At 41.2% G+C, this 12,906-nt stretch overlaps 1 protein-coding gene across 1 annotated transcript in view; it reads right to left on the reverse strand.

Annotated features, from left to right (window-relative positions):
- SPAG16 (sperm associated antigen 16) overlaps positions 1–12,906 on the reverse strand; it is a 340,520-nt gene that overhangs the window by 93,190 nt on the left and 234,424 nt on the right. The window contains exon 14 of the mRNA XM_072342185.1: positions 3,793–3,858. Within this exon, the coding sequence (XP_072198286.1) occupies positions 3,793–3,858 (66 nt within the window). The remainder of the gene's footprint in view (positions 1–3,792; positions 3,859–12,906) is intronic.

Below are 12,906 nucleotides of genomic sequence, written 5' to 3' on the forward strand. Positions count from 1 at the left end.
GTCAGACATCCTCAGCTTTATGTGGCCATCCACAGAAACATCGCAAAGATCTGACTTTTGCATCATTTTGGCGCAGTAATGAATAAGAACTGACATCAAATATCAGTATTATTGGCCCAGCTAAATGGTAGCCGACATCAAACTGGACTGTTGAAGAGGTAAACAAAATTGAAATTTTGTTTTTGTTTAAAAACTGTCTGACATTATTTGTCCTTCAGTAAATCAATGGCAGAATGAGATAAATGCTTTTTGCATTTTGGCTTGAGGAGATAAAATCGGGCAGTTGGTACCAAGCATATTTTTATAGTCTTGTAGGCTTTCCTAATACAACCTGTATCTTCAACATTTGTTTTGTTGTATGGAGCCCTGGTAACCTCTGTAATGATTTCTGAACCTGCAAGCATCACACAAACACAACATGGCAGACAGATACAAACATAGGAGCACAGTAATTATACCCTTATCTTACCATGAGTGCATACGTATAAGCACATAAGGGAGTGCATTTTGTTCTAGTTTGAAATTGTAATGATTGAAACAACAACTATACTATTTGTATTTCAGTAGCATATGGTGATTTGCCAAGCTGTGAAAGCACTGTATGAAGTACGTGCAAAACTTTGATTTCCAGTGCTCTTAAGGCCATGCTTAGATTTCCTATCACACAGTAGAAAAGGCTGGACAACATTCAAGAACAGATCACCACTTCTTGTGAGCAACCTATTATATGAAGCTGCACTGCTTCCCCATTTCCCCGTTTTCCCTGATTAAAAACTTGTACAAATACAAAAGCGCTAGTGAATTGAATTTTCATCTTTGCTTGAGTTACACAGATACATATTAATATTCTCCATAATGGGCACGAGAGAAGATAGCCAGGGCTGACATAGATATCCCCACTGCAGCCTTGGATGCAGGAGTGCAGCTCCTCCAGCACCTTCTTCCCATTCCTAGCCTGCATTTAGGCAGTCTTATAGAACCAAATTATTATGTGGGGTTGCCTGAAATCACAGTCATAGAACGGCCTGGGTCAAAAAGGACCACAATGCTCACCCAGTTTCAACCCTCTGCTGTGTGTAGGGTCACCAACCAGCAGACCAGGCTGCCCAGAGCCACATCCAGCCTGGCCTTGAATGCCTCCAGGAATGGGGCATCCACAACCTCCTTGGGCAACCTGTGCCAGTGCATCACCACCCTCCAGGTAAAAGTCCTTGTAATGTTCCAAAATCATGGAAATTACCTCTACAGTGCAGTCTCTAGAGGTTGGGCATCTCTAAAGAGGGCACCTTTGGTTTCCCAGGCAAGGTATGTTCACATATATAAGATACATACACCTTTTAGTGCACTCAGAGACTTTGAAGAGAGGTTGAACATGCACAGCGGCCTCTAAAAAATACATCCTTCCCACCACACATGCACATCTCCACCCAAAGGCTTAGCCTCAAGTGAAAACGAAATACCTGAAACAATTTTCTCAGCATGACAGTAAAAGGGACTGTAAAATTAAGGAAAGATACAATTTTCTACATCAATTCAAAAGCAGCTGTGTGGATTTTGCTCCCATTTTCCCAAACGTTTGACAGGCACAGAACCAGCCTGCCTTTTAATTCCTAATCCAATCACAGCATCAGAAGGCAGAGCAGAGCATCCGTTCGAACAGAGGCACTCAAGCCAGGCTCTCCGCAGAGCTTGTGCCCAACAAGGCAGCCCCCAGCAAATGGCTGCGTATTTTGAGTGCCACACAGCACAACAGTTCTACAGAAGTATTGCTAATCACGGAGTCTAAATGCCATTGAACACTGTACACCTAACAAAAAACTGTTAACTACAGTCTGAAGATGTATGGTATAGTAAATAACTTACATTCTAGGGAGCTGAATGAGAATTAGTTCAATCTCTATAGAGGCATTATTCATTTTTACTTTTTCCTCATACAATACTCTTCTCCTAAAATATCCCTCTGTCTTTGGACACGCTGCCTGGGTAGCTCTCAGATCTAACTGGAAAATGTGCTCTTTGTTTCTGCATTCTCTATACAGCACACTGTGTAATCAGCATTTCATGGTCCTTCAGAACTCCGTTGGCACACAGCAGCCTCAGCTACAGCTATCACAAGCTCACTGAAGTGACTTAGGGGCCTACTTAAACAGACTTATATCCTGGTAAGGAAGTGAACCTTCAGGCTGTTTCACCATTACAAGCGCTGCACCTTCAGAATCCCACCCTGCAGAGAGGACTCCTAATGCAACATGGGAGAATGTTAGTGCTTCAACAAAAGCTTTTTCCCTCAAAAACCACACGTTTTAACAAAAACTTTCTCACCCAGGGACTTATTCAGCTCGCTTAGGGTGGAATATTTTCATTTTATTGGTGGGCAACCAAGAGAGGAGAAGAAAACAGTTCCTTGGTGCTACAGGAGGTTGAAACTTAGAACTTTCTTTGCCAGCCAACCAGTGTCATAACTGTAAGTTGTGCAACTCAGGACCAACCACTCAGCCCTTTCAGTAGTTTTTCTGTATATATAGGGTTAATTTGTGCAGCTGCAATTACAGCTCCTGAAATTATATTCTTCACTCAATTTAATGAATGCTGCTCTGGATGTTTCCATTTTTACTAATTCAAACATTAAGAATGTCAACCAATGATTTTAGTCTAGGGTTTAATGCCAAATATAATATTCTTTACCAAAATAACATGCTTAGCTGGAAGATTATCAGCACAAGCCTTCCAGCTTCCTGTTATTTATTACAAACTGCATTAAAGCATGAGGCTCTCAGTAAATACTCAGGTTAGAGACCATGCTATATTATTGCCAGGTACAGTGAAGCTTTCTCTCACAATTCTTCTTGGTGTCAAATACTATCTTTACTATACTATCATGTTTCAAAACACTGAGAGGCAGGCTGTGCCTGTCAAACATACATACACGTGGCAGAAAAGCAATTAAGATGCCTTGGGAATCCCTATTCACCTCCTTGAAATAAGCCTACCTCACACTTTGTGCTGTATCAACCCCTAGGGTTTGCTCTAAAAACACATACAGTTCCTATAAGTGAATGGTACAGAACAAGTGGATACTGCACAAGAGAAAATTCAGGATCTCCTACAGCTGAAAACTGGTACCTTGCTATGCTTGTAATGAAACAGTAGCAGTGAGAGCATGGGGAGCAGGAACGCTGATGAGGTGCTTTTCAGGAAAGATGACAAAAAAGCCAGTTCCTTAGAGAGGAGAATTCAAGTGGTGGCAAGAAGCAGCACATGCTTTATCATTTCCACACTGGTTTAAAGAGCAGCACAGGCAAGAGAGCCAAAGGAACCATAAACTGCAAAAGCCTCAGTTTCTGAATATTTCAGATGACTTCTAAGAAACATTCCTGTACAAATGACTTACCTTACAAAGTCTGTAAGCATTTTGATCACAGCCTGTCACCACCCCAACCAAAACAACCCACTTTTGACAACAACTATACCATTAACCATCCAAGAAAAACAGCAAATGTCACTGAAGTAAAGTAACTAAAGGACAATGAAAAAAGGAGAATGGTTTAGATTATCTTGCAGTGATGAAAGGAACATGGACCCAGGCACAAGGAGGGGCAGCTTCATTTAACAGTCTCTGGGAATCTGCCCTGGTGGGGAGGTGTGTGCTGCAGCAAAGTGCTCCAGATGCTGAGCTCAGCTTCAGGGCTATCTCCTTCATGAGATGGTGTTTACCAGAGTAAGGAATGTGGTGATAATAATTTAAAAGTAAATAAATGAATGAATACATACACATCAGTGCACAGAACTTACCTCCAGGCTGAATGTAGCATGATTACAGGAGTGCAGGTGACCATAGAACGTACAAACACGAAGACCCTAAGAATTAAACATAAAGAAAGCACGTAAGTTATAGTGCTATCCATTATTCTACATTATCATAAATCCAAAGACCTCAATTTTGTGGCTGTGTGAAACAGAAGGCATACTGTGTGCTGAAAACAGAGTCCAGTTGCTGGAAGAGCAATACAATTCTCACAATTCCTAAGGATTTATCTATCTCCTTACTTCATGTAATTGCTTCCAGAAAAGGTGCATTTAAATATCATGAAAAGAAGTCACATCTACCAAGCAGGAGGGATTGAATTAGAAAGTGTAATCAGTGCTTCCAAAAGACTGAGCCCTGCTCTTAGGCTGTGTTTCAGTATGTGCTTCTTGATACTCCACACACACCATTAAAGTCTTCCTTAAGGAATCACAAGCATGAAATCAAAATTAATTATCTTTTGTCATCACTCACATTAGGCTGTAAGTGACCTACATACTTCAGGAACATATGTCAGATGTCATCACTGATACCTGACTTGCTCTCCCAACGCAGCAAGCATCCAACCACAATATCTCATGCTAAAAAGAAGTCTTCATGTTCTTTGTTTTCATAAAAACCACTGGTTTAACAGTTAACAGCAACAAAAATACAACAGTGAGATTGGAAAACTCTCCTCAACCTCAAGCACTGGGAGAAGACGACTTCATTGACTGTAAGCAGGAGCCTGACAAGCCTGGAAATGAATGACTTCCTGCATGTGGCCAAAATCTGGAGGTCAAGGTGACTCCAGTTGCATTTCCATGGCTCCAGGTTAAAGCCCAGTACCAAAACCTTCACAGAATCTATTTTGTTTAGAAAACAGCAGGCAGCAAGCTACTCCAGCAAGCCCCACTTTGTACGTTCCCATGTTTTTCACTTTTACTTCTTAACTAGTCTCCTCTTCAAGGCCATTTCCGCTGCTGAGATCAAACCAGGAGATCAGCGTTATCCTCATGCAGGTCTCACAAGAGAAACTAACAAAGAACAAGACAACAAGAAAGGCTCTGGATCACTGAAGCAACCCAGTATCTTCAAAAGAGCAAGCGCATCAACTTCCAGCACAAAAAGGTTGTCAGAGTGCAATTCTTTGATTCCTCACAGTTATCGACAGAATTACAGGTCAAACAACCCCTAACAGAACCCCTCCCAGGCAGGGTTACTTATTTAAGTGGTTTTAAATAACAAAGCCAAGCCAAAATATCCTGATAAAAAGAAAATCTGAATAATTAGTATCCGATTATAAACTCACTGCCGGACTGGAAATGTGATCACACAATTCCCAAGATACTACAGATACACTTGATAAAGATAACACAGTTGGAGACAACTATAACCAAGCACATGTGAACAGGAAAGCAAGAGCAAATTTCCAGTACATAAAATCAGCAGCAATATCAACGCACTCAGCCCATGAAAACAGCCCAAGCATCAGCATATGTTTTGTGTGTAAAAAGTAATGCCTGCACAACAAGTGTGTTGCTCAGCAAGGTACGGTTATTTATCGTCAGACACACTAAGACACCAATATACACACAGTAGCCTTTCCATGAACACAAAAAAGCATGCCACCACAAACAGAAGAGATGAAAAAGTGCACGGATGCTGTGCCACACAACGAATGGGAACTTCCTGTTTTCCCTTCTGCCAGTCAATTCAGCATAAACCGCCTGAAAAGGATTTTAATGATAGTAATAATAATAATAACAAAAGCTATACAAAGGGAATGGTTCTGTAAAGTGTTTTTCAGTGTTATTGCTAAAACTTAATTTCCGAAACACCACTTTATTTTTATTGAAGGCACAGCTAGCGTTTCCTTTACCAGCACCTGGAAATCAAAGTCTCCCCCTATTTATCATTGAACTGAACTACTTCAAGGTTCAAGACTCGCCTAGGAAATGCACTGCAAGGCAAAGAGCAGAGGAAATAGGAGGAGCTTGTCTTAATGTTTATGCTGGGGAGGTGTCGTCAATTAGGGAGAGTGGCCATTCCATTGCAGCTACCCTCAAGTCTGATGGGACCATAATCCTGAGAGCGGGAGAGACACCAAAGTGTTGGAGCAGGGCTCTGCAACTGCACAAGGGCACATTTTTGCCCACATTTAACCTCCAGTGCCTATCCAGTCTCCTTGAATCTGACACCCGAGCCGTTGTAAAAGGGCAGTGAATTAAGGAGAATGCATTATTATTAACTGAGTCATCGGGTCTTGATTGAAATATTAATGGAAGAAATCTCAGTTCTATTCACTCCCTAAGCTACTGCCCAATTACATTAATAACCATACATTCTTCCTCTGCAGAAAATACACAGATAATAGCAACAATTCAAAGAAAACAAAATATGAAGGGTTCTGCATCATGTTTTTTTAGATGGCTATTCAGACATGCACAAACACGTGTAATTTTCCATTTTGAAACCCAGAAATTAACATTAGAATCAGCAGTTGGAAATACCATGGCATTATTTTGTGAAGCCTATCAACATCTCGGCTTCCTCTGAACACAGATATTAATTGTCTTGCTTCGGATGGAGTTATCTAAGGGACTTCAGATAGAGAACAAAAACACTTCTATTTTTCCAATGCGATCCAGCACCGTACCACAAAAGCAGACTGACCTTTGGCACTGTGGATCTGTGAGCAGTAATCCTGCAGCCAAAGTGATTAAGCAAGGAACCTAAATTCAAATGATTTTTTGTTCTTATTTTCAAAGGATAAAAGCCTATGAGTTCTGAATCAATAGCAAAATTCTGCTTCAAATCCACCCTCCTGTTTCCATACAGATACACAAATAGTAGGGCAAGACAACAGAGGCAGGAGACAATTATAACATATATTCCACAGCCTCTTTGCACCTGCAGAATTAAGGTGAGCCATTAACTCATTCAACTCAGCAGTTCAGAATTCCTATACTTATTTTAACATACATACAGATTTTACTCATACTTAGTTTAACAAAGCAACCAAACAACCACAACACTTAACAAAGCATAAGTTAAGAACTTTGGGAGAAAGCAAAACACACCCCAAACCTGTTGAGCATCACTGAAGAACTGCTTGTGTTTTCTTGGATTTTAAATGCTCTACTGGATGTGAAAATCTGACAAGAACAAACTTCCTTTGCCAAGTTCAAAAATCAAGATAACAAATCCATGAGATTAAACAAACACATGTAAGAGGTAATTATTAGCTTGATATGATACCAGCTTTTAGACGAGAACATCTGAGCATGTGGTTTATTAGCTAACAGTGCTCAGATGAAAGACCTATTTGTAATTCTTTGGTTCACTTAGAAGTTAAATAAACATTTTCATTTAGACAGACTTAACTTATGGGGTGTTCAAACCACAGGGGACTGAACAGTAGAACTGGTCACCACACATTGTTTACCACAAAAAAGATCCAAATAAAGCAGTATCTCAAAGGAAGTATTAATCCTTAGGGGGAGAGGGTGAATAGAACAACAGTGCCTTGAATAAAACTTCTGACTCATATAGCTTAAAGTTTCTCAGGAAGTCAAATAATGTGAAGCTTAGGAAGCTCACTCCGCAAGATCTAAGTGTACTGCATGCACTAGCTATTGACTCACCAGGGAAGGCTCTCTCAGTCTCTCTTGCTGAATATAGCCAAGGACCTCCATTTTACAATCAAGTGTAAAATGAAAAGGATGCAGCCCAGTCCATCCCTTGCCTGTTCCATGCATGGTCTGTCTACGTGGTCTTTGCACAGATGGGTGCCTGGTTTACATGCACTTTGTGTCAGCGAGGCACTAGCAGGCTCTCCAGTGAATGTATGACATCTCCAGTAGAAATAAGGACGCTGAAGGCATCCCATGCTTTGTAGTGGATTCTTCTGCATTGTTGCCTTTAAGTAGGTACACCGAGAACACTAGAAGGGATTTGGATCTCCTTATTAGAACAAAACCTATATTGCAAGTTTATTTTCCAAAGAGAGTAAACCCACCAGGGCTGGATAAGATGAAAACACAAAAAGTGAAGAAAAGAGTCCGAAACCACTTGCCCCCTCCACTTTCACACAACGGCTCATTTCTATCAGTCCCTTTGTCTCACCCAGCACTGCCACAGCTGACTTCAGAACTCTCCTGCACCCTGTGATGTCCATCTGCATGCGCCTGCCAGCAGCGAGGTCTGCTTTCCATCTGCCCCATCCTGCAACACCTGGAGCACACCAGGCAATGCAAAAAGGTATCCACCCCCAAGAACCTCTGCCAAGGACTTCTAGGAGCACGTGGCATGTGTACAGTAAGCAGGGAACAAACAAGCAAAGCAATTTTACCAGCTGTCACTGCAGGTTTTACTCTATTACCTCAAACACGGGACCTGCAGCACAAGGTTTGTTTCTGTTCTCCTAGCTTGGAAATAGATCCTAAGGGGGAAAATCATGCAGAGAAGACTGTTTCTTGAAGACAGAGCAAGGAAGAAGCCAGTGGATTACTCAGACATTCTGTAATCCAGTATGTGAGGGAAAAAATTAACCTGCAACTACAGTTTGTGTGCTTTACTACACAAGGACTCGCAGGTGTAGCTGTGTACACTGAAGTCTAAACACTTCAGCTGCAGAGCTACTTGCTATTCTTATGCTGATCTTCCTCTCTCACAGACAGCCCCACTTTTTTTTCCCCAGTAATTCAGTATATCTTCCTAAAGAAACACAAGAGAATTTTGAATCTCTTTAAAATGCATGCACTTATACAACAGCTTTCATTTGGGGAATCATAAAAACAGGAGAAAGCTGCTTGGTAATGCTCCAGGAGCTCTGCCAGCTAACCCTAATGCTGGACTCTTCCTCAAAGAGCATCTCCCCTCCTCTTCTGTTAGCAATACTGGCTGTTAATAATGCAGAAAAAGCTAAATGAATCTTACAAAAAGGCTCCTGAATTCCCACGTTTCTGCATCCCTTTCACCTGAATGTAGCATGAATGTGTCCCCTACACCAAACATGCAGTCATATTCCTTCTGCTTAATTGGGAAGAAAAGCATGTTTCTAGGCCAAGACCTTGTATGCAAAACCTGTTCAAAGGAAACCTTTAAGACTCTTCCCTAAAAACACTGGAAGCAGGGGTTTATAGTGGAAATGCTGACAGGTGGGATTCGTGCCAGCATAACATAACCTGACTCTAAGATAAATGTTTCATGAATTAAAAAAGTTGAAAAAGGCTTCTCTGTTCAGCTTTGTTCTTGAGATGAAAGTGAATTATCTTTTTGTCTTCTACTGACACTTGGATTTTTGTTCTGCACTCTGCTGAAACCTGTAACCACAGGCAGTATTTAAATAGACATGGCCATGTGGGATTCTCTCCTCACTGAAATCCTGCAGGAGAAGTTCACCTTCTAACTACAGAAGGAAGGAAAAAGGTTTCCTAGCAAAGAGATGCCCTCCTGTACCTGCTTCTGTGAAGAGAGAGAAGCCATCTCTGCTTAGAGAGACCACAAGTAGGCAAGGCTCCAGTGCACAGTCATGACAGCATCCAGAGACAAGGATGGAGAAAGCTCTTTCCCGCCCCCATTATTAGAAGAAAATAAATAGGGGGGGAAAAACCTGAAAGGTATTGAAATTCTTTCACTAAAAGCAGACCTGTATATTATTTCCTGGGTTGATATTGGCAGGTGGCTTCAGTCACAGAAGCTGCAGCATCTTAATAAGGACTCATAAGGCAGGTGGCCATACATCACCCTGTCACCTCCAGAAGAGCCAGATTCAGCGATGGCATTGCTCCTGCCCAGCGTCACTGCAGGAGCAGCAGTGGCCAGGGGTGTCCTGAACGTTGACATTCACAAACTGCTGATTTCACAAAGCAGGACGAGGCCTTTGTCCTTGACACAATTACTAAATGCATTTTGTTTTGTTAGTTTTTTTTTAAACCATATTTTACATGAAATTAACTCTGAATTCCAATACCTCACAAAACAGCAAATGTTTTCAGGAGAGTAAGACACGAACATCAGAAACCCAGTGGGTCTGTCTGATACCAAATACTATGGGCTCTGTCATTTTAACCTAAAAAAGGATCAAAAAGATGAATTGTAAACTGGCAGAAGGTGACGGTGGAACATAACTAGTTAAGTTCAGTTCAGAGTGCAGTGAAAGCACAGAAAAGAAATATAAAAGAATTTTATGCTGGCTGTGAAAATGAAATGACATGAAAGAAGAACACTGAATATATAAGTTAATTTAGATATAAGAAACAGTGAGCGAGCTGCATGGGAAACCTTTCTTCCTTCTCAGTTGTAAAGGCAGAGGGCCTGAAATTTGGGTTTCCTGCTTATCAAATTTTCCTCATCCTCCATCCAGAAGTACGCACTGTCTGGGCTGCAGGAGGGCTATGGAGAGGCTTGAAGTTGACTGTGTGCATACAGCCTTGCACAGCTGCTGCACCAGAACCCGACTCTCCTACATCTGACTTCAGTGCCCCAGTTCAGCAACTGGTTCTTCGCCTGGTCTTCCTATATGCTGCTGTAAAATACTGCACGCAACAACCATCCAAAGAGAGCAATACAAGGCACTATCTCCTGATCTCATCAGGAGGATGAAAAGTTGAGCATCCGTGTGAAGGATTTCAGGGCTATACAGTGCTATACTCCCCATTTTGGTCCAAGTGCCAAACTGCTGCCTGATGCGACTTCACACCAGAGCATCGGCTATTCCACATAAAAGACAAAAAAACAACTGTTTTTAACTGAAAAAGACAGTACAGAAGAAAAAGCAGGTACATGCACAACAGAGGTTATTAAGTAAGATAAATGAGGTGGTCCCAAAAATGGGGAAGGAAAAGCAAGGCTGCAGAAGATCTTCACATCACAGTCAGTATAAATCCAGACTGAGTCAATGGGATCAAAGTTATCACTTGTCTGAGTCGCTTGGAAAGCATTTACTTTCATTGGTACAAAGGAATTTGTAAGCTCCTTGCGTTCACACTGCAGATTTTGTTCTGGCACTCATTAAGCATCAAACACAACTCAACCAAACTTAACTCAGAGAGAAAAACACCAAAACAAGAAACAGAGAAAAGGGCAAACTTAACAGAACACGTTTGCAGTGCTTTTTCAGCAAGCTGCGGTTGCTGAATTGTACTCTGCAAGTCAGGTCTTTCTCTTATCTCCATGTTTTCCACTCACGGACCCAACGGGGCAGATTAGCTCCCAAAAGTAGGTGCCTCTGCAAAGCAACTCAGATATGAATGGAAGGAAACAAACAGCCCTTTCTCATCACGATGCAGTTCCCAACTACTGCCACTTTGGGAACAACAGCACTGCTGACCTGAGAGACAGATGCCAGAGCAGAAAACCAACCGAGAAAGTTATGCACTGGAAAAACAAGTCATTGAAATAATACAAAAGCTTTGTTTTGAAAAGCCAAATTTTGAGAGCCAGAGTCAAATTTTGACTCAATCCTGTAATTCTCATGTCACTGTGGGCCTTTAATGTTTTCAGTCTCCTGTTAAGCTGAAATACAGATATGACACAAAAAGGCATCAACCTGTTCAATACAGCCCATTAATCCTTCAACAGAAGAATTATTTTAAGACTAAGCTTTATCGTTAAAATTACATTCGATTGGTTTAGCATTGCTAAGGCTATTAATGATTCCTAACAAACTTAATTTAGATGAAATACAAATAGATGCATTTTTTAATACAAGAGCTGGTGGCTGAACCTACAGGATAACAGAGCATGCAACCATCTCTGTCACCTTCAAAGAATCACGTGCAGAGGGCTGAAGGCAGAAAATCTTTACTTGGAATATGCTGTGACAAAGCTGATGTCAAAATGAGTTATAAATGAATGCCTGGCTTGATATAACCTTCATATACAAGAAAGTGGTGAGACAAATATTAAAATTTTGGGGGTAAAAAAATGAAAATGAATCCAAACTAGTAGGAGCACTTTGCCCAAAATGTTCCAATCTGGTGCTAGCAAGGTTACCGGGGAGATAAAATGAAGAACACTCAACATCTGATAAGCAAGAGCTCCTCATCTGTCTTAGCGCTGCTTTCCCAAGGCACTCATGTTGTGGCAAAAGAAAGCAGACAGACCAAGTTATACACCTGCTAGTCCTTCCATAGATACCTTCTGAAATGACAGTATGATTACATGTTACATTAAAGAAAAGTTCCCACAAAGTTCAACCTGTTATAGCACAGGGATGGTATCTGCAACCACAAGTATCATGACGAGGCTCCACACTCTATAAATGAGAGAAACATTATTTAGCAGCTCACAGCGCACAGCAAGCTTCATTTTCCATTGACAAAAAATCTCCCCACAAAACATATTTCCCAGAATTTTTCCCCAAAAAGGGCTGTGATGGGGGACCCGATCTCAGAAAATAAATATGTATCTACACATGAAGCCAACAGGTTTGCACGTATGCAGCCTGAGAGCAGCAGCAGGAACGTAGCCCCAGACAAAAGGATTGCAGCCTTGGGTTTTTGTGAGTTATTAACAGCAGCCTGCTCTGTAATTGTCGGTGAAATAATCTCATTGACACATACAAGTTAGGAAATAGAGGTCTCATTAACAATGCCTCTCGCCTTTATTAGATCATATAAATAACCACGAGAGCCTGCAAAAGATCGATTACAGCCTTTAAACGTTTACAGAACCAGTGTTTAATTAAGACCATTTTAATATGCAAATCAAGCCTAATTATCATCATTTGTTAATGTTAGTCTGCCTGGGCTCTAAACAGCTTCAGCTACAAATATAGTAACAGTATCATATTTTTCCTGCTCTTTTCTTTATTCCTAGGAGGGATGGCAGAGGAAACAATCAAGTTGTGCCACCAGTACACACCAAGGCTTTCAGAACCGCCCTTCCATTTAACCATTTGGAGATGAAGGTCAAAAAAGCGCTCAGCGTAGCATAAAATCGAGCTGAAATGATACGCTTTTCTTCATCCGCTATTTTTCAGAGTGCTTTAATTAATGCATTTTCCTTCAAAGTATGTAACCCCTCTGGGAGCTTCTTTTGATGAAAATCTGCCCTTGTTCAGAGCAGTGATTGAACAGATCGGTTTGCAACACGTTGCCAGTCAGGAGCTGACA

Source organism: Excalfactoria chinensis, chromosome 7 (assembly GCF_039878825.1).
Source record: "Excalfactoria chinensis isolate bCotChi1 chromosome 7, bCotChi1.hap2, whole genome shotgun sequence".
Taxonomy (NCBI): domain Eukaryota; kingdom Metazoa; phylum Chordata; class Aves; order Galliformes; family Phasianidae; genus Excalfactoria; species Excalfactoria chinensis.